Source organism: Calliphora vicina, chromosome 2 (assembly GCF_958450345.1).
Source record: "Calliphora vicina chromosome 2, idCalVici1.1, whole genome shotgun sequence".
In the NCBI taxonomy this organism is placed as follows: Eukaryota; Metazoa; Arthropoda; class Insecta; order Diptera; family Calliphoridae; genus Calliphora; species Calliphora vicina.
Window position 1 is genome coordinate 121,051,226 of NC_088781.1, and position 23,160 is coordinate 121,074,385.

Here is a 23,160-nt window from a genome sequence, read left to right on the forward strand (position 1 = left end):
AAATTAAAAAAATGTTGAAAATAAATGGCCAGCTGAAATGTTAATATTGAGTTTTTGTTTATAAATATGAATATGATAAAGTATTCACTAAAATAGTTAATATAGCAGTTGTGCTATATGTTGTACTCCAAAATAAAAGCTTTCATATTGTACTCTACAATCCAATAGAGTAGAATTGAAATATTATGGAAATAAATCTGCCATTCTAACTGGCAGATCTGATTTACAAAAAAATTCACTATAACAAACACGAGTATTCCCAGTCTTTAAGTTAATAACAGGTTATTCTTTAAAATTACATATTTGGGCAAATAATTATATCAAATACGCAATTTATATTAAAATTCTTTAAAATTAAAAAGTATAAATGTTATATTCGGCTGTGCCGATTCTTGTGTACCCACCATCAATCAATATATGACGATAAAATATTTTTCTGATATAGAGGGTTTTGGGTAGAACGATTAACCCTTTGTCGACCGACCGGTGACTAGGGATAAATGTTGCCCGATTTTCGCGATACTCTACAGTATAATTTCTGAGTACTTAGAACTAATTTGTGAAAAATTTTATAAGGATTCGATTAACCGTTAATCGGTTAACCGATTAATTTTGGACGGTTAACTGTTCGAATAATTTAAAATTGCCGATTTTCAAATAACAAATAAACCGATTAATTTGTGTCGATTAACCGAAATTCCTTTTTTTGCACTTTAAACAATTTTTTTGTATTTATTTTTACCTTTCAATTCAAATACAAATTTCAAATTAAAATTAGATATTTTTGGAACATCCAATAAACATAATTAGTGAGTATGTACACAGAAAAAATTATATTTCAATTCAAACATTTATCCCATATTGAACTGGTTTCAATTATTTCATAATTAAATCAAGTATTCATTTGCTCAAAAACAAAATTTTCTGATATTTTCTATTGAATTTTGAGTTTTGAATTTTGAGTAATTGAAAACACAAAAAATAACAATAATGTGTTTTCAATTACGAAAATTATCCATTCAATAATTTTTGTATTTAAATTTCAACCAATAACGAAAATTGTATATTCAATTGTCAAAATTATCAAATTCAAAACTCAATAGAAAATATCAGAAAATTTTGTTTTTGAGCACATGAATACTTGATTCAATTATAAAATAATTGAAACCAGTTCAATATGTGATATACATATATTTGAATTGAAACGGTTTAAGAAATAGTTTTTTCTGTGTATAACAACTGACATATTTAATTTACATGTCTTTGAAACTTTGTTTGTATTTACATGTATAGACGAAATTTTTTTTTAAATGAGTTTTTTTATTTGTGGAATATTTTAGTTATCTGGCTCCTTTTGTTTGGGCCCTATCGTGTTTTTAACAGACAGGCGGACATCGCTAGATCGTCTTAGAAGCTTATGAGGACCCAGAATATATACATATATTTTTTGTTTCTACGACCAATATTTTGATATTTTTGCAGATAACCTGTTATCAAGTGTTTGATATCCTCGAAAAAACATTGCAATATCATGATCTTGGAGTAATAAGGTTGGATCGAAAAGTTAGTCCAAATGTTTATTTTTAGAGAAACTTTATATATTTGTCTATTTCACAATCACAAATGAAAGATTTCCTTCGCATTCTAAGCGAAAAACCGTGAAATCTGATTCGTTCACATTAATTTGAAGTTATGGTAATCTGAGCTGCTAAGAAGGACTGTTTGTCACCAAGTGACACTATTACAATCAAACCGATTTCGGCAGAGGTATAACTTCAAGAAGGAACTCTCGGAGCCTTCGAATAATAAGATGTAAACAAAGGATATTTGAAAAATCAAACACCATATTCTACGAAATACTGCAGACCAATTAAATTTGAATTTAAAAAGGAAACTCATGATGCCATTAAAAATGTATCAATAAGAAGCAGCAACATCAATAAGGAGTTAAAAAGTTTAAATTAGAAACATATTCAGGAGGAAATTCTCAAATATGGGTTGATTATAGATCAACCAAAACAAGAATAAGGCAATAAGCCGTGGAGCCGCTTAGACACCCATTGCGTCGTTACTTCAATATAATTGCGCCTTTTTAAATTTAATATTTCTACTATAATATTCAACTTTTAAGACACATATTTTTTGACTCGTGCAAAATATTGATTTAAATTTTTTTTTGTAAGATGGAAACAAAATATTGAAATTAGAGAATCCATAAATATTCAATATTCAATAAAAGATTTGTTCGTTAACATACAAATGTAAAGGTGGAAACAAATATAGGATTTAGGAATATAAAACCGGAATTCCCCAAAAACGAACCAAAAATCCCTATTTTATTTTTGGAGTTTTGCACATAAATTGCACATTTGATCCGGGTCCGATTTGGAATACATCATAGTATTTACAACTATTATAATTTTTGTAATCACAGGTTTGCGAGTTTGGAACACTTAGCCTAAATTCAAAATGTCGATATGAAATATAGTGTTTTTGACTTCAAAATCTGTGACTTTTTATTTTTAGCTAAAGGAACAGCTCATCTTTTGATGACAAGAACGAATCAATCCAATTTTGGATACTCTGTTCCAAAGTGAAGCATATCCAGAGAGAGCGTTGTTCATCGATCGAAATAAATAGTAGTCAGGCAGGGAACGGTCTACAATATAAAGCGGGTGAGGCAAAATATCCCAACCACTTCATTCTGAATACTTTTTAACTTTTATCTGTCTGGCCACATATTCTGGGATGATGGTTTGGCCAGATTTCATCATCTCATAATAGATTGCATCCTTTTGCTCCCACCAAATACAGAGAATTACCTTAGCGCTATGACTATTTGGCTGTGAAGTCGATTCGCCTGGTTGGTTGGGCTTTACATACTCTTTTACGCTTCGGGTTATCGTAATGGATGCATTTTTCATCGCAAGTAATGATTCGGTGCAAACATTATTTTCTTTTATAGCGTTCAAGCCTCATTTCGGACATTCAAAATCGACTTTCAAGGTCTCTCGGCTTCAATTCGTATGGTACCCAATTTTCCTGCTTTTGGATGAATCCTGCTGCTTGCAAACGTTTTGAAATTTATATCAATTTTCATGGAATAGTGCCCACTATTCGTCTTCAAACATATTTGGCTGGCCTGGGCGGTCTTTGTCTTTCATGTCAAAATCACCACTTCTGAACCGAACAAAACATCTCTCGCAAGTTGCACTATTTTTTAAATTAAAGAATTAAATCAAAACTTACCGCATATGATGCTTTGTTGACACAAAATTCGACATTTTCGAAGCAAAAAAAAATTTTTGTTTACACTATAATGTTCAATAACTAAGTGACAGTATATACCCTTCAAAATGATATATAAGTTATTAAAAACAAAAAGTGCGTTCAAAAGAAACGCTATCTATTGTAGATCCTACATACCCAATAGTTTAAATTCGTAAGGGTCTAGCGAAACCTCTATAGAATATTTTAGGTGTTTTCTATTTTAAAGCAATTCCTGTTGAGATACGTTTCATGCTTCTAACATTATAAGTTCTTTACCCACTGTCTATACTTGACAAATATTTATCATAACAATAAATGACATTTGTTGTCAAGACAAAGTTGTCTTAGCAAAAGCACTAACAATTTTGTCATAACGAAGCAATAATACTAATAAATGGAGACTATACCTGATAATTTTTTATCTTGACAACCATTCTGACGTTTATCATGATAAAAATGTATCAAGTATAGACAGGGAGTTAAGAAACTTTTTTTCTACAATACCACTATAGTTCAAAGTATCACTTTTTCCGTGCGAAATTAATAACTATTAAAGTATTCTACTGTTTGATACTAAAATTGGACCATAGGTAGAAATACTTATATTTTCAACAAATTTAAGAAAAAATTAACCCTCTGTCGACCCATCAGGAGAAAAATAAAGTAAATTCATTGCTTTTGATCAGAAAAAAAATTATTTCATATTAGTTTTCAGTCAATTTAGTTGAATCAGTAATTCATTTTGTAAACACATTTGATTCAAAATATTAATTGAAGAATCAAATAAAACTTCGCACAGTGGTATATAAAAAAAGAGGGAAATAAATCTGTAATTTCTAAGTCCTTAGTCCTTAGTTAGATTTTAATAAAATTTGACATGCGCAAAGAAGAAGTGTTGACGAGTTTAAATTTTGAATTTTGACCGCATGGGCCCACCAGGGGTGCGACCAGGGGTCCCCATAGTAGGACACCTCGGGTATGTTCAATTTTTAAAACGATCCTGTTTCTTCGTCTGTGTTTTCTATCATCTGCTTCGAATGTATTAATAGCTTGTGTGCTGTGGATGTCATTGGTAACCTAAGATACAAATCTGAAAGCATATATCACCATTAAGCCTTCATTTTTGACATTTTACTTTTAAGTAATCGTAGACAAAATGGCGGACTTTTTCATCCAATAATTTCTTACAGCCCTTAGGAATAACAGGAGCACTAATTTTCTTCACAATATATTTAATAATAGCATCATACTTTGTGTCTTTTGGGCGTTATTTTAGCCAAATTTCAAAAAGTTAATTTTTTTTATAGCACAGTAACCTAGAAAAAATTAAATTACTCAGAAAGCGCAAAAATGCGCAGTATGAAATAAAGTGAAATGAATTCACAACATTTCAGTATATTTACTTATTTTAATTTCAAGTTTAACAAACGTTAACATTTTTTTAAAAGCTTCTATAAAGTTAAAGTTTTGTAATCAAAACAAATTACTTTAAGGTTATATTTAAAAATTGTAATTTTTAATATAAAGGGAAATAGTTTCCAAATATTTAGGAAAGCAAAATTAAGTACTTAGACGTCTCGTTGTTTTCCATTTTAAACATTATTTAAATTATTCACACACTTTCCACAATTAACGGTTAAAAGTTACAATATAATATTGATACTATTCAAAATTTTTTAAAAATGTATCGAAACTTTGACTTTGAAGGCATGCTGTCAAGCCGTATTTTGTATTTTACAAGAACCAATTGCGAATTTGTTTGCATTGGAGTTTTAGTAACAGGTTGACAATAAAAAATAATGAATAATAACAACTTCGAAATTGGAATTTCGCACGGAAAAAGTGATACTTTGAACTATAGTGAATACGAAGCAAAAATATAAAAATTCAACATTTTCTCAATATCAAAATTTAAAATTGTGAATATTTGGAATTGGAAACCATATACATATGTATCTTTAAAATTATGTTCGGTATTGTGAAAAACTCGGGCAAGTTAAGGTGAAATTTGAATTTTCAAATGCGTATAAGTCACTTAATAATCACCTAATCAAGGACTTTAAGATTATATTAAAATCTTCTCAAGAATTTCACAATTTTGTGTATCTGAGTTACCCTATTTTGAGACCACACATCGCTGCTCCTTATGGTTCTGTGAAGTCCATGAAATATCATGTCAATTGGATTAGCCAATTAGAAATGTAAGATTTATTTCAACATAGTTTAATTCTGTCCCACAGTGCAATCTGGTTATCAAAAAAAGAGCTTAAGTATGTAAAGCGAGAGAAACAAAATATTTTTGTTTTTCTCTCTTGTAAAACAGAGAGCAGAAACTCGAATCTATTGTTTGCTCGTGAAGTGTATGAATCCAGGAAGCAATACGAAGCAAATCTAAACTGATTGAGGGGATTAAGATATTGATTGAAGTGATTATGACTCCATTCGTTTACCAGGTACATACATGGAATATACATTCTGTATCCATATAGATAGGGACGTAAATACAATGATAACCATCTGTCAGTTTATTGGTTAAAGCCAAGTTTCCAGAGGGTCCGGATATCATTTTAGAATTTCGCTATTGAAAATCAGCAAAATCTGTCCATAAATAGCGGATTTATGAGCTACGATTTACTCGATTTTTGGAAATATTTATGGTCTTATCTCACGGTTTACCTAAACGTTACATTTTCTTCTAAGGTTGGGGAAATATTCGATATAAAACAGCCGAATATAGCTTTCCAACTTTGTTTTTGTTTCATTAGATAGCAAACAAATAGCGATTAGATATTTTTGGTTGAAAGACATTTACTGTCTATTTTCAAGGAAATATTTAAAACCTAAAGTTTAGAAATATTAAATTTAATTTATAATATTCCCAAAATACTTAAGGTTGATATAACTTTGATATCATAAAATTTAATTTGTTTAAAACAATTTCCATTTGTTTAAAATATTTGTGTCCTATTTTTAAGCAACGAAAGACTTTGATTTATTGTACTAAAAAACTGATTAGATTTAGTCTAGCAAAGTTCTTTGTTTAATGGGAATATATAGAAAAATTTGTTTTTAATTTTGTTCGAATATTAGATAAAATAAATGCAAGCAAATATTTAATAAAACTACACCATTTCCAATTGTATTTCAGAAATTTCTAATTGTATTTCAGAAATTTCTAATTATATTTCAGAAAATTCCAATTGAAGTTCAGAAATTTCCAATTATATTTCAGAATTTTCCATTTATATTTCAGAATTTTCCAATTATATTTCAGAAATTTCCAATTATATTTCAGAATTTTCCATTTATATTTCAGAATTTTCCAATTATATTTCAGAAATTTCCATTTATATTTCAGAAATTTCTAATTGTATTTCAGAAATTTCCAATTGTATTTCAGAATTTTCCAATTGTATTTCAGAAATTTCCATTTGTATTTCAGAATTTTTAATTTATACTTAAAAAGTTTCTAATTGTATTTCAGAATTTTCCAATTGTATTTCAGAAATTTCCATTTGTATTTCAGAAAATTCTAATAGCAATACAAAAGAAAATTTCTGAAATACAAATAGAAATTTCTGAAATACAATTGGAAAATTCTGAAATACAATTAGAAACTTTTTAAGTATAAATTAAAAATTCTGAAATACAAATGGAAATTTCTGAAATACAATTGGAAAATTCTGAAATACAATTGGAAATTTCTGAAATACAATTAGAAATTTCTAAAATATAAATGGAAATTTCTGAAATATAATTGGAAAATTCTGAAATATAATTGGAATATTCTGAAATATAATTGGAAAATTCTGAAATATAAATGGAAATTTCTGAAATATAATTGGAAAATTCTGAAATTCAATTGGAATTTTCTGAAATATAATTAGAAATTTCTGAAATACAATTGGAAATGGTGTAGACTAAAATAATAAAGGAATGGCATATTTTATTTAAGCAAAATAAACGATATTGAAATTTCAGTAATTTCTTTTAAATATAACGTCTTATTTGTAATTTATTAAAGGGTAAAGAGGTTTTAGCGCTAGATTTTTGTCAGTAGACTTATGTTTATTTCTTCCAGTAACTATGTAGTCAGAAATTTATCTCTAGAGTAGGTTTTAATGAGAACGTTTGCTATAATAATTTTGTGTGGCCTATGTGGCGTATGAGTATTATTAATTCAATAACATTTTTTAAAATCATTGTAAATAGTTTGAGTTATTTAAATTTTAATAATTTTGGATACTATTTTAAACTGTACTTCATAAACTTTCAGTGACTTATTAATTCAATAAAAATGTCTCAAGGGAAGGTAAAAATAACCACCATATTCTTACATATTTTCTATTTTCATAATTTTTTTTTTTTTGTTACTAAATTTAACCTAAAGTGGTCATTGATGACTCAAAAAGTCTCAAACCATCTTTTGCTAAAGTATTTGTTCTGTGTCCTATCTGCACCTGCTTTTTCACCTTTGTCTAATACTCTTAACTACCGATTGTGTTAACGTTTTTATTACTTAAATTTTGTTGCTTTTTTTAGTTATCAATGATTTATTAACACAAGTGTTTGAAATTCACACATAAATAAATATTTACTAAACAAAATACAAAAAAAAACAACAATAAAATGTAGTAAAAAGCTTTATATAGTTTAGAATACGTGTAGTTATCACCAAGTATTGACCAATATCTGATATACTATGTATGTCAGGTATTGGGTAAGGGAATGGAAGGCAAAGGGTGCATCTTATCTCTCTGGTGCTCTGAGTTGTTTTCTAAAATATATTGTGAAATTAATATTTTAATTTGGAAAAGAGTTAAACCAAATAATTCATTAGTAATATAAAGAAAAATAAAACAATTAGATTTATAAATCAATATTTAAAAAAAAGCCATTGAAGGGTTGAAGTCTTAGCCATAGAGAATAGACATAGAGCCGAAACTCTCCTGTCAAAGACCTAACTCAGTTGTCAGAAACCTAAGTGGTGAAAATGTATTAGTAGAAAAAACTATGTGAAAACAAAAACAACGCTCATATGTGTGATTATTTTGAGTACTTTTTTAGTTTCCGCTCTATGTTTCTATGGTCTTAGCAACCTTTTAATTACTTTCTATTTATCTCTTGGAGTATGTGTAAACATTTATTTATTTTTGTTGTTCGAGTTATTATTTACTACTGTTAGAAAAAAAGAAAAAAAAAAAAACATTAACATGATATTTAAATTATTAAATAGCTTCTGTGCTTGTTTGTGCATGCCTACTCCTGCTAAATATTGTCTAGAGCTTTTCGTGACCAGCTGTCAATTAGAATTGAATATTCTAGCATTTAAAATGACCTTTAAATTGAAAAATAAGGATTGTATTGTAATTGTTATTGATTTTTTTGAAAACATACAGAGTATATTACATTGTAATATCTCTGCAAAATTAAATTCGATTTGGAAACGAACTGAAATCTAAGATTATTGCATTTATTGGGTGTATGACTTAAAATGAGGGATTTACAATAGACGGATAGATCTTTTGAACACAGTTTTTGTTCTTAATAACTGTCATTTATTCTCGCTTCCAAGTCGTCGAATTTTCTGTCACCAAAGTGTCATATGCGGGATGTTTTGTTTTACTTCTTTACAAACCTTACGGTGAATTTGTTCCATCGGTATTAATGTGCGAGTTCGGAAGTTGTAATTTTGACACGGATGACGAAGATCACCCAGGCCAGCCAATAAAGTTTGAAGACCAATAATTAGAGGCATTACTCCATGAAGATTTTTTTCAAACTCAACAAGAGCTTGCAAAATCATTGGGAGCTAATCAAGCAGCAATTTCAAAGATTTATACAAAAGCAGGGAAATTTTGTACCATACGAATTGAAGCCGAGAGAACTTGAAATGCGATTTTGCATATCCGAAATGCTGCTTGAAGTCAATAAAAGAAAATAATTGTTGCACCGAATCATAACTTGCAATGAAAAATGGATCCATTACGATAACTCGAAGCACAAGAGATCGTATGTGAAGCCTGGCCCACCAGCCGAATCGCTAAAGTTATGCTCTGTATTCGGTGGTTTCAAAAGGTTCCTACCAGAACATCAAAGGGAACCTGTACTGAATACAACTGATTCGTTTGGCAAAAAAATGCCCAGAATATACGGCTAGACTTGAAACTCTAATATTCCATCATGACAACACTCGGCCACATATTGCAATGCCCGTTAAAAAGTATTTATAATGAAGTGGTTGGGAAGTTTTGCCTCACCCGGAACTTGCCCCGTCCGACTACTATTTGTTCCAATCGAAGCAGATCGCTCTCTGGGATACGCTTATGTTTGGAACAGTGTATCCGATATTGGCTTGATCCGTCTTGGCCTTAAAATATGAGCGGTTGTTTTGATTAGCACAAATAAGTTAAGTGATCTTAGTAAAAACCCTTTTAGGGAGATATGGGGTCTCATATTGTAACTGGATGTACACAGGGTTCATAATATGATATTTTCTGACTTAAGATGGTGTTGTGTGATGGAGAGCATTTGACACTAAAACACGGCTTTCCATTCTGTACGAGAAGCCTTTTTTGATATTAATGACTCCACGAGTTTAACTCCTCTCCGGTAAGTCGTCTTTAACATTTGAAGAGTCAGTGGGACTACTTGGCGAAGCAGACGTATTATATAGTACCTACACCAATGAAACCTCTCTCTTTAATATCTATCTCAAATTCATCTCTGCTAAGTCGGCTCTAATATTCATGAGACCCTCCTACATCAAGTAAGTAAGTAAGCCTGAACTTGAGGCAGCAGAAGCATTATGTAGTATCTACATCGAACTTTGTCAGGATATTTCAGATCAGAATACCGACACAGAAGATAGGTGACGTAGTCTCAGTGTATACTGACGGTTCAAAAATGACAACATGTACTGGATGTGGATGATGAATTTGGTATCTGGTTTTCTCTCCGATTGCCGATACTAGAACTGTTTTTCAGTCGGAAATTTAGGTCTAGTCGTTGACCATACGTAATAAGATCGAAATGTATTCTAAATTGTCGATATAGCATCCGTAGATATGAAATTGCTAACGACAAATCTGTGGCACAAAGATTTGATGAATGGACGTTAAAAGAGATGGAACTTAGTTGTTTGCCACTAGTGTAATATCCAGAATGCTCTAGCTCTCGCTCTCAAGGGAAAGAACCAGGTTTTTTAGAATTCTTATAGACACTTTTGATGTTTTATTGACCAAATCTAGTCTAATTTTTCGGAAGCATTCATAGATTATCACGGGGATCACAAGATTTACAAAGTTAAAAAGTATATAGAATGAAGTGGTTAGGAAGTTTTGCCTCAACTGTTTTATATTCCAGAGCGTGCCCTGTTCCACTACTATTTGTTTTGATCGATTTAAAACGCTCTCTCTGGGAAACGCTTGATTCTTTCTTGGCCTCCAAAACATGAGCAATTCTTTTGGCTCGGAATTAATATGTTATCAGAAAGATGGGAAAAGGTCATAGCCAATACTTTGAATAAATTTATATTGTACAAATGTTTTACAGTAAAAGCTAAAAAATATTATAATGCGGAAAATCCCACTCTTGAAAATTCCATAAATTTCATGTCTGGTCTATTGGACCCCTTATTTTTTCCACTTCACCACCAGTTTCCGATAATAAAATAATATGACGACAAACATTTGTTCCCCGATATATTCAATTTACAAACTCATGGTGGAGCGAAGAAATTAAATATTTTTTCGGATCTCATTTTACGGTTAGTCAGTAAGGAGTGCGTCCATAAAAAATTGAACTTCTAAATAGTTGAATAAAAGCTGATTTAAGGTGTCTATATCCCCCTTTTGAAAATATGGCTTTAAATTGTTGTATTTTTCTTTTTTCATTTCTCTGTGGTTTAGATACTTTACAGTCTTACATCTTTTTTATCGCGGAACCTATGATGACAGAATTTTCCACCTTTGAAGCGTATCAGAATGAGTTTAAATTGTTCTCACAATGAAGAGGAGAATATGTGGATAGTAAAGCTACTGCTCTGCCACTGTATTGGCCTCTGGAGGATCAGGTTCACCTACAAACTAGACTCCGACTTTTATTAATTGATTAAAAATCAATATTAAATTAAAGCGTATCAGAATGAGTTTAAATTGTTCTCACAATGAAGAGGAGAATATGTGGATAATAAAGGTACTGCTATGCCACTGCATTGGCCTCTGGAGGATCAGGTTCACCTACAAACTATACTCGGACTTTTATTAATTGATTGATAAAAACAATATTAAATTAATAATTTTATTATGAACTTATATTTCGTATAACTAAACAAGTATCTTCAATTGAATTGCTTTTATATATAAATTGTAAATTCTTAATAAAATCTATAAATTCTGACTAATACGGGTAATACAGCATTTATTATGAAATAAATATTTAGTTGTTTTCATTTTCATTCTAAATAATTTTAATATAATGTATTTGTTTTTAATTTATTTAAATATTTTTTATTATTATAATTTATTTAAATGTTTTTTAACTTATATAAAAAACTTTTCATTGAACATATTTCATTGTCTTTTAGCACTTACACTTTTCTTTAAAAAAAACGTTCTTGCTAATTAAAGATTACAGCAATATAAACAATTAATTAATATTTTTTATCTTTCAAGTTTTTTTTTTAATTATTTCTATTTAATTTCCAAAACAAATAAGTTCTCTCGCAACAGAATAGAAAACGTTTAACTGTTACAACATATAAAAATCAACTAAACCGCAATAATTTACCGCATTTAAATCACAAGTGATATTTGGTAGGAAATAAGTAAAATGACATACGTTATGAACAAATAATACGAACAATAAAAGAAAATTTTCTGTACCCAGTAGATAAGCAGGTAGTCAATCAGCCCAATTATGAATAAAAAATTCCGCTGGAGTTTGTTCCCTGGGAGTTTTTTCCCATTGAATTTGAATAGGAAAAATGAGAAAAGGGAAAAACTCTCGGGGAATTTTTATTCATAATTGGGCTGAATGTTGCCCTTATTAATGTCTGATCACTTTTGACATATGTGTGCTCATCGTAGTGCAAATAGAAGTCAATTGGTTACTTTATACATCCCAGGTAACCTAGCATGAAGCCAATTGTCACTTAAGTGTCTCCAAGTAATCTAGAGTGTAGTTGCTTCAAACGTTTACTTTGTACTCCTTTTTATAAATTAGTTATTTTACCACCACAAGTAATCTATAGGAGAGTTGTAGGAGGAAGGTTTGATTACTAGCAATCGGTTATGGTCGGTATTGGACGGTCTATGAGATGTGTTTTTAACTGAGGTCAATTTGAGGTCAATTAGCACCTGTATGTTAAAATAAATAGTTAGATAGCTAGTAAGGTAACTTACTATATTGAAGAGGTATGTGAATGCAATGCGTTGACTACTTTGGACCAGCTAGCAGACAGTCTCATTGTAATCAGTAACGGTTAATTGACGCTCTTCTTAGGACATGTTCGTGTTAAAATAACTAGTCATGTAGCTAGTTAAGTAACTATTTGTCACGGTAGATGATAGTTAAAATCACTAGTTCGGTACAGTCTCCTAGAACTGCTGGGTACTATTATTTACTACGACTCATGTGTCAAAATAATATCAGGAAAGTTAATATTTTTGGATACTCTACGGTAAGTCATTAGTAAAGTGAGGTAAGGTTTGGTGTTTCACAGCAAAGTTTGTTAAAGAGAAGTCTGAAAAACCAATTGTCTAGTACAGCATTTTCAAATATTTGCTAACGAAATAACAAATTAATTTTAAATGTTTAATATACTTGTTATATTTTTACAAAAATGTTTGTTGAAAAGGTGTAAAAAATTCGTTACGACCGATTTTACTCTACTGTCAACTTTTTTCTCTATATTTCATTTATTAAAAGGTTTTACTTTTTTACAAAGCTTTATCCCTATACATACAAAGAAATGATAACAACTTTTTAGTTAAAAGTAAAAGCTTTTTCGTTAACGTATTTCATTTATTTTATTGACTGTGCTTTGTTTCAGAAACACTTACATACTCATTATCAGTTAGTTATCAGTTAAAATGAAATTAAATAGATAATATATTTATATTCATATAGAAAGAAATATATAGTGTATGGGAAGATGTCTACGTATCTGTTAAATATATGACAAACATGTAGAAACATAAGGTTCTTACCCTTGATTTGGTTTTAATGCATACGTATGATTATTTTGAAAAAAAAAACTATTTTTAAAATCTAATTAAAACCGAAATTAGAGAAATATGCAAGGAATTTAAAACTATAAACATTTTTGTTGAAACACATTGGTATAAGGGAGTAAAACTTACGATAAAGTTTACGATATATGAAAATTGTGTGATACAGAGTAGTATTATTTTAGGAAATTGTTTGCTTGAAAGGAAATAATAACATTTTTAAAACAATGTGAAATATTAGGACATTATAACAATATGACATGATAGGAGACCTTGTGAATTGACCAAATATATAGGAAATTATATATTAAAATAAACAAGTTTTAAAATTTTAGAAAAACCGAAATTAGATCATAATATGTAGATTTCTAAAATAGTTTATTTTTTAGAAAAAAATTATGCTTTACAAACAAACACTTAACAATAATGTTGAAATAATAATACATATTAATAAAATGCATTTCATTCCCTCAAATTTTTTAATTTTTATTAGGAAATTTTTTTACGATAATTATATTAAGTAGTAACTATTTATGTATTTAAAATTATTTATGGTTTTTGTTTATCTATGTTAATTTTTGTTATTTTTTTTTAACAGATAGTACTTTGAGATAACAAGAAAGAAATCATATAAAAATATTTTATTTATTTTAAAAGCATGCGGCATTTTTTGAAAAGTAAATAAACAAATCATTAAAAAATATTTTATCTCTAAAGCAAAAAAAAAAAATGTCTTCAACATCAGGAAGGGTAACCCACATTTACTGTTTAGAGAAATATATCACGAATTTTAAAAGACTCTGTTTTATGGATCTGTTAAAATTACATATTTATCGTAAATAAATTTCTGTTTTTTGCATATTTTTTTTGGGATCTTTTAACATTTTGGTAATGCATCTAATTTCGGATTTAATTATTTTCAAGATTTAATAAAAACTTAACTTTATCGTAAATAGATTTTAGCTGCTCGTATATATTTTTCCAAAAACGTGTATTTATTTGAATTCAGCAAATTATTTTCTAATTACGGTTTTCATTTCTTACTCAAAATGTTTACAGTTATTTTTTTAATTATTAAAATTTTACTTTATCGTAAATATTTGAAACACATAAGTTCATCAGCTATTTAAAAAGTTGGTATATTTAAGACAAATGGACTTTTATCTAATTTCGAATTTCAAAAGAATAAATTTTTACTAAAAAACATTTAGCAATTATATTTTTTTATTATTCAAGCAAAATTTTATTTTGCACTTTTGTTTTATTTCACATCAATGACATTTTTAATTAATCTCCAAATTGTCTCATAAATGGCCGAGATATAAGCGTAACCCGGCTTTTAAAGGTTCAGTATTTACGTTTCCAGTAATATTACGTATTAATCGTAAACAAATGTTGGTTATTTCTATCATATTTTTTTAGAATTTAAATATTTCTGTGATGCATTAATTTTATTCTAATTTCGGATTTAATTATTTTAAAGATTTAATAAAAGTTAACTTTATCATAAATAGATTTTGGCTCTTTGTATATAGCTTTCCAAAGAAGTGTATATATTTGGAATCTGCAGATTATTTTCTAATTACGGTTTTCATTTCTTACTCAAAATTTTCAGAATTATATTTTTTATTGTTTAAGTTTAACTTTATCGTAAATATTTGAAGCACATATATTCACCAACTATTTAGAAAAAATATTTATTTGAAATCTGCACACTGTTTGCTAATTACGAATTTTAGTTTTGACTCAAAATTTTAATAATTATATTCTTAATTATTTAAATTTTTCTTTATCGTAAATATTTGGAGTTCGCAAAATCATCAAATAATTAGGAAATGCATATATTTAAATTTTGTATACTATTTGCAAATTACGAATTTTAGTTTTGACTCAAAATTTTTGTAATTATATTTTTAATTATTTAAATTTTAATTTATCGTAAATATTTTAAAACTTTAAAGTCATCACCTATTTAAAAAAAATATATATTTGAAGTCAGCATTCTGTTTGCTAATTACGAATTTTAGTTTTGACTCCAAATTTTTAAATATTTAAATTTTACTTTATCGTAAATATTTTCAAATCATCAGTTATTTAAAAAAAATCATATATTTGTAATCTGTAGATTATTTGCCAATTACGATTTTAATTTCTTACTCAAAATATCTATAATATTATTTTTCTTTATTTAAATTTAGCTTTATCGTAAATATTTGAAGCACATAAATACAACAAGTTTTAAAAATGATAGTATAATTAAAACGAGTGTACTTTTATCTAATTTCGAATTTTATTTAATTCTCAATTTTTTAATAAAAAATAGTTTTTTATACCTTATTTAATTCACATTTTTGGTTACCATTCCCAAATAAAACAGTTGTGTTTTTTTTTAATATTTTCTCTCAATTTTTGTAGGTTTTTTTTATTATTATTAATATTTATTAAATAAATTACAGAAAAATAACACAAAATTTTACTTAATTTAATTACCATTTTATGTATATGAAACCATAACACACTAAAAAACTTTAAGACAAAAAAATTATAATAATTTCTCGAGAAAACTAAAACACACACATTAAAAAAACAACATAAATTTTGTTTAAAACTTAAAATTTATAATAAAATAAAAATAATATCGTATGAGTATCATATAAAGTTAATAATTCTAATGAAAAAAAGTAAGTTAATTAATGAATTAATACTTGTTTTTGGGGGGAAAAGTTTAACTACAGCTGACAATACTGGATTACAGCTGAATGCAACTTTTCAAAGTCATAAGTGCGAGTTAGATTTAAATAGTTAAATAATAAATTATAAAGTTTATATAAAAGGGAAGGCAGATAACCAGGAACTGCTTAAAATTTTAATATCGTATCGTTTGAAATAAATAATAATTAAAATCGTTTGATTAGTTAGTTAAAAGTTAATTTGTTTAAATTCTTTTAATTTCATTTCTTTTCTCTTCTGCTGCGTGATTTATCACGTAATTTCGTTGTGGTCTTAATAATGGCCGATTTTAAACCATGGACATGTTCTGTTTGATCTTCGTCTCGTTTGGATTTATGATGATGCTGACGTTCTTGACGCTCCTTGGAGCGATGATGTGACTGCTGATGATGGTGTGGGGCATTTTTACTAGAGCTATAAAAATTAAACAAACGTTTATAAGATTATAAGTTTTTAAAATAAAATTATTATATTATTTTAAAAAAAGTTAATATTTTTCTTTTAATTAAACTACAGTTTTAAATTAGGTTTAGCAACTACCAAAGTATACGATAGTATTTCAGATGAAAATTTCGAAAACTAATAAAAGGTTATAGCTACTTATGAGAGCAATAGTAAAAACAACGCAGATACGATGATGTTTGTGTAAGAAAGGTAAGAGAAAAAACGATATACGGAAGTAGTTCTTTTTGGATTTTTTAGAGCAACATGTTCATAGCCAGTTGATAAAACGAAATACGATATAAAAATGAATGCAAAATTGTTAATGAGTTAATTGTACAGATAAGATCATTCAGTTAGAAACTATATAAGATTTTAGTTAGATTTTGGCTTAAGAATAATATATATTTAAAATTATATCATTTAAAATTTTTAAATACCAAATTAAAATTAACGATAATTAATAAAATTAAATTTATTAAAATTCGAAATTAGTAATAAGAGAGCGAAAGCGATTGAACATTGATTTTAATTTTATATGTTATTAAAAAAATTATTAAAATGTATCAAAATTTTATCTTTCTGATAAACTAATTTATTTTGAAATTCTGAAATTAGAAAATTTACGATTCTAAAAAAATTCGAAATTGACACATAACTATATTATTCGAAATTAAATAATTTTTGTTTCAATTTAATATCCGCTCATATTAAAAAATTTACGATAAATTTAAAAATTTTAAAAATGAGAAATAAATAAAATACGAAATTATAAAAAAATATAGCTATTAAGAAATAAATATTAATGTTGATTTTATTTAAAAACATCATAGTAAAAAATTTACGATAAGAATTTTAAAGAATAGATGAACTGAAAATTATTTAATAATAAAAATATACATTAATAAAAATTTTGTTTATGAAAATGAAAATCTTAAAAATTAAATAAAAATAAAATTAATGTGCTGTTTTTCTATAGCGAACGAGTACTTTGAGTGGAAATTTAACATGTGTTTTGTTATTGTAACAACAACAAAATACATGTAAACGTCCACTCAAAGCACTCGTTCTCTATAGAAAAACAGCACATTAATGATATAACAAAACTTTGGGATAAATACAAAAAACAAAATATAAATTGTAATTCAATTGGAAATTTAGAACACAAAAACTAAATCTAACTAAAAAAATGTATGTGCTGTTTTTCTATAGCGAACGAGTGCTTTGAGTGGACGTTTTACATGTATTTTGTTTTTGTTACAATAACAAAACACATGTTAAATTTGCACTCAAAGTACTCGTTCGCTATAGAAAAACAGCACATTATATTTCAAAAATAATGTGCTGTTTTTCTATAGCGAACGAGTACTTTGAGTGGAAATTTAACATGTGTTTTGTTATTGTAATAAAAACAAAATACATGTAAAACGTCCTAGAAAAACAGCACATAAGTCTTTAATTTTATTTTCATTTTACTAGAAAATTTAAAATAAATATAAATCGAAATTTAATAAGTTTGTGAGAGAGCTGATTCATTCTTTTTTGATTTCAATTCGTTACGAATTAGCTAAATTTTAAACTAATTCGTTTCACATCAAAAAATAATTGAATTTAAATGAATTTGTAAAAAGGATAGTGTTTATAAACCGGATAACCGGTTAACCGAAAAACCGGTTTTTCTTCGATATTTCGGTTTTTTGCGAACCGGTTAGTTTAAAATGTTGATTTTCGGTTAACCGGTTTATAAAATTTGGGACTAAAAACAATAATTCTCATGTTTTGATGAATTTTTATATTCATTGTATACACATTATATCCAACATTTGGTCTGATTTGAAACCAATATAAAGCTAAACATTTTTAAGAATTATAATAATTCTTAATAGCAGAGGACGAAAGTACAATTTTCGGTTAACCGACAAACCGGTTTTTTAAAAACTCGGTTTTTTATAAACACTAAAAAAAGAGTTGCAATTCGTTTTCAATTCCAATGAATCTGTAAAATATTGATTGCAACTCATTTTTGATTTCATTAATTTGAATTGCAATTCATTTGAATGAATCAAACGAATTTGGAATGAATTGCTATTCCTTTGACAAATTCATTTGAATTAGAAACGAATTGCAATTCATTCTACAAATTCATTTGAATTGGAAACGAATTGCAAATTAGACTTGTGCTTAATAGTTCATTTTAATGACCTCTCATTTTAGTTCATAGTTCAAATATGAACTAGGTAGCTCTTCTAGTTCAATCGCTCTTTTTGAATTTTGAACTACCTATTTATAAAAGAACAAGAAACGAGAAAATTGTCTCTCTGTTCTGAACTAAAACAACAGCTATGATACTAGAGGTTTTTAATTTGCTGTCAGTTGCCGTATAATTCGGAGATTCTATGACCCTTATTTTTTCGGCATTATGTCGGAATTCGAATAAAAAGAAGCAGGAAAAACAACGAAAACACGCATTAAGTTAATAGCGTACATATGAACCATTTTAGTCAATAGTTCAATACTGAACTAAGTGAGCATACGATTTGAACTAGTTCATTTAGTTGAAATAATGGAATCGTTCAATTGAACTAATTCGTTCATGAACTACCCAAGTCTAATTGCAATCCATTTGACAAATTCATTTGAGTTGGAAATGAATTGCAATCAATTTTTACCAAATTCATTTGAATTGACTCATATTTCATTCAATTAATTTTTTGTTTAAAAATAATTAATTAAAAATTTGCTAATTCAGTGCATGAATAATTCGCGAATTAATTAAAAAGTTAATGATTCATTTACAGCTCCGGTTTATGAATATTAAGAAATTTGCATATTCATATATAACTAATCTGTGTATAATTTTGGTTCGATATTTACTTATATGATATTTCTGTAGGTTAATGTGTTTTTCCGAAGTCATCTTTATATGGTAGCTATGACCAATTATGGGCTGATTTTCATACAATAGAATTTATTATGGTGATTTTTACATATATAAGGATTATTAATCTCGAATTTCAATATAAAAACGATGATTATAAGAGCAGGTAGGTATTTTTTAAAGTGGTATTTATATGGGAGCTGTGACCAATTACACAGTGCACAGACAGTATAGGTTTGACTATGCTACTAAAGGGTAGTAAAACCACATACTCAGTATGGCGATTTTGGTGACTAATTTAATTTTATGGATCTCCAAAGATTCTAAAATCAGTGGGCCCTCCAAAAATGGTGCCTCCAGTTTTTGGCCAACAGCTAATTTAGACATGGCGATACCGCTTAACTATATATGGCAATAATATAGCTAAGAGTGCGCCATTTATGGCCAAAAAATTGCTTTTTCGTATCCTTTTTTTTGGAAAAAATTATGTTCTTTTTTCACTTTTTTTAGAATAACTTACAGGGGCTCCTAATTTTTCACGAACAATATTATAGCTATGGTAAAGCTAAACTCTGTGCCAAATCTTATATACCCTTCACTAAGTTATACGTTAAAATAAAAATTTTAAATACTTTCAGGTTAGCAAAATTCCAATTTTTTTTTTTTTTAAATTTATAGTGAAAAAATATTATGATATATTTTTTTTTTGGTGGAAAAAAAAATTCGGGTTTAAAAATATTTGTTGACTCATTGTAGGTCAGACACTATGGAGTTATATTCGTCGTTGCAAAGGACTTTGAAATATCTATCATTAAATATTCATATTGTCTAAATTAATTACTTAGTAATACAGATATAGTTAAAAAATAGATTTTCTCGATTTTAAATAGCAACTGAACGGGATCTATAACGGATATATTGATGTATGAATCATGTATGAAAGTTATTTGGGGGCTACGGAAAGTTTATTTCAACATACAGACGGACATGGCTATATCGACTCCACTATATATAAACTTTTTGTTGATGCAACCACTCATGTTGAGTATTTGAATACGATAAATTTAAAGTAAATAAATTGCTAAAATTCGAAATTATAAAAAAAATTAAATAATGTAAAATGTATGATTAAAGTTTAGTTATTTCAAGATTCTTAGAAAATTAATGGAAAAATGCTAATAAAACTATGAAATATATCGAGCCCTAACAGCAAAAAATCTTAAGTCCAAAACACACAAATTTGCTGGAAAAGCATTTTTGTGATTTATAAAATTTTTTATTTCAATATGCACTTAAAAAATTGCCTTTGGTATAAAATCGTAATGATACTTGCTACATCAGTGAAATTTCAACAGAGTGTGTAAATGATCGTAAATTATAGATTTTTTTATTAAAAAGTGGTTAAGCTTTTTTCGCAGTTAAGGCTCGATATTGCAGTTAAATTGTTGAAAAGTTATTAGATTAAAGATAATAGTTTAAGTTAAAAAGGTAATTACTGAACGATACTACTTTAAACTAAAGTGAAGCTAAAAACAAAATGTAGACAGACAACACTACCAAAAAAGTAACTACTGAAAATAAAGTAGTAGAGTAATAAAAAAAAAATTTGCCATTTCTTACACTGTAAAAAAGTAAAAATAAATCCAAAATTTTTTGTATAGTTTTGTAAGTTTTGCAAACAAAATATAATGAGATGCCGTTGTTGAAAATTTTCTTTTGAATGGGAAAAATTTTGAATTCGTATCGTTCATATCGTAAAACATGGCGTAATATTAAATATACAAGAAGGTGCAAAAAATAAATGGTGTAATATTTTGTTGATTGTTTTGATTGGTGGTTGGTTTGTGGTGGGTGTAAATTTAGCTAAATGTGATTTTTTTTTGTTGAGTTGAGTTTGTTGAGTGTTTAGTACAAGTGAAGAAGAAGTGAGGTAGTTTTGCCAAAACAAATATGCGAGTATCATTTTTTTTTATATTATTTTTAAATAAAAATATCGATTGTGCTCAATTTCATTTTTAAAAAGTAGTTTGTTTGAGGTGAGTTTAGTATAAAGAGAGAGTTGTGCTCATGATCGTTTGATAACTCATTATTTCGTCTCTCTTTTTCTTGTCTAGCTTTTCTTTTATTCTTTAGCTGTACTATGAACATGTGCATATGCCAAATGGTTGATGCGTTGACACAGAACTCCGTACAGTTCTGCGTTTCATTCCATGTCCTCCTGCTCCTCCATAGGCGGGATGATAACGATTACCCGAAGAGCCGAAAAGTTGTGCATGATCATTAACTAAATTTTGTTTATAGGCCTTAGTATTGATAGCTGCCGGTACCGCATATAACATGTAGTTGTCGTAGACATTACTAACATCCGAATTACGTTTGGCCGGTAGATAGGGCAGGAAGGCAAAGGACGAGGAAGTGGAGTGGGTGTGTTTGAGAGAAGGTTTTCTAGCCTTGACCAACATAGCCAAACGACTGGTGGGTCGGGGTAAAGAACTTTTTCTCAACGTACTTTGATTGGAATAGGAGGGAGGTATATTTTTCGTTATGATTTTATACTCATAAGTGGGTGACTCACTGGCCGGACTTTGTGAGTTCAAGAGTGAAGGTAAGGGGGGTAAAGGAGGCAAGGGAGGTTCTCTTTCTGGTTTAGAGGGTATGGCTATGGGTATAAGGGATTGTTTGCGTTTTTTACGCGGAGGTTTAGGAGGTGGAATTTTCTCATTGTTGGTTTGTGTCTCAGCTATATCGCTATAGATCTGATTTTCACTAGTGCTTTCGTGTTTTTGTAAACTATCGTTTTGTTCGTTTGGTATGTGTGATAAATTCGTTACGCTTACGTACGTCGTATTTTCAGTATTTGCTGACTTCGTTTTCGAATCTTTTGTGATGCTGGTATGTTTGTCTGGATTCGTTGATCGTTCATGGTGATGATGGGATGTCGAACGACTGGAGTGACCTAAGGAAATAATAAAAAGGGATTTAGTTTTAAGTATATTTTAATTTTAAACTTATAAAAAAACATAAATATTTATTGTGTTCCCATACTAAATATCTGTTTAAATTTGTTTGGTATGTTTAGTACATGAACACATCTATTATTAGTTCTAGACAATTCTCTGTTATTTTTGTATACATATATATATTTCTAAACTAATGTAGTCTACGTGCTGAGTGCTTATTTAAAACGATTTGGCTTTTTTTTTTGTGTGATTTTGTGTGAAGTTTCTATAAACTACTTTAGAAACTTTTGATTTGATTTCTAACCTAAATCTTTTGTGTAAATTTGTTGGCTGTGTGGCACCCATTATTAAGAGGCCCAATAATAGCAGGTCTGTAAGAGAAAAGTTATTTAGAAAATAATTTACTTAACTTATAAATAATATAACGAAATATTAAAATACAATTTGGCACAAAAAGGAAAGGAAATGGGTTACAAAACTAGTTATGTGAATGGTTCTTTGGGAGGGTAGGAACCGGAGCCGCACAGGTTAGACCAGGAAAATATCGTAGCAGAGAAGTATTCGAGTTTAGGTTTTTATGAAGGACCCCTCCCATAATTTCCAAAAAAAAAATGATTTTTAGGATGGTAAATTTATTGGGTGTATGGCC

General features: G+C 28.3%; 2 protein-coding genes across 6 annotated transcripts in view; both read right to left on the bottom strand.

Moving 5' to 3' along the window:
- Positions 1-15,879: 15,879 nt before the first annotated feature.
- LOC135951159 (serine-rich adhesin for platelets) overlaps positions 15,880-23,160 on the bottom strand; it is a 127,568-nt gene continuing 120,287 nt past the window's right edge. For 3 of the 5 annotated variants that reach the window (XM_065500746.1, XM_065500748.1, XM_065500747.1), the window contains 2 exons: positions 22,393-22,507; positions 15,880-16,646 (listed from right to left, as the gene is read on the bottom strand). In XM_065500746.1, the coding sequence (XP_065356818.1) occupies positions 16,454-16,646; positions 22,393-22,507 (308 nt within the window). In that variant the 3' untranslated portion in view covers positions 15,880-16,453. Of the gene's footprint in view, positions 16,647-22,392; positions 22,508-22,815; positions 22,883-23,160 lie in introns of all 5 variants that reach the window. The other 2 variants (XR_010575955.1, XR_010575956.1) reach the window with 1 other exon arrangement.
- LOC135952632 (cyclin-dependent kinase 12-like) lies at positions 21,667-22,388 on the bottom strand (the record flags this gene model as incomplete). Its single annotated transcript, XM_065502644.1, has 1 exon — positions 21,667-22,388. A coding segment is annotated over one exon (699 nt), but the record flags the coding sequence as incomplete, so codon positions are not given.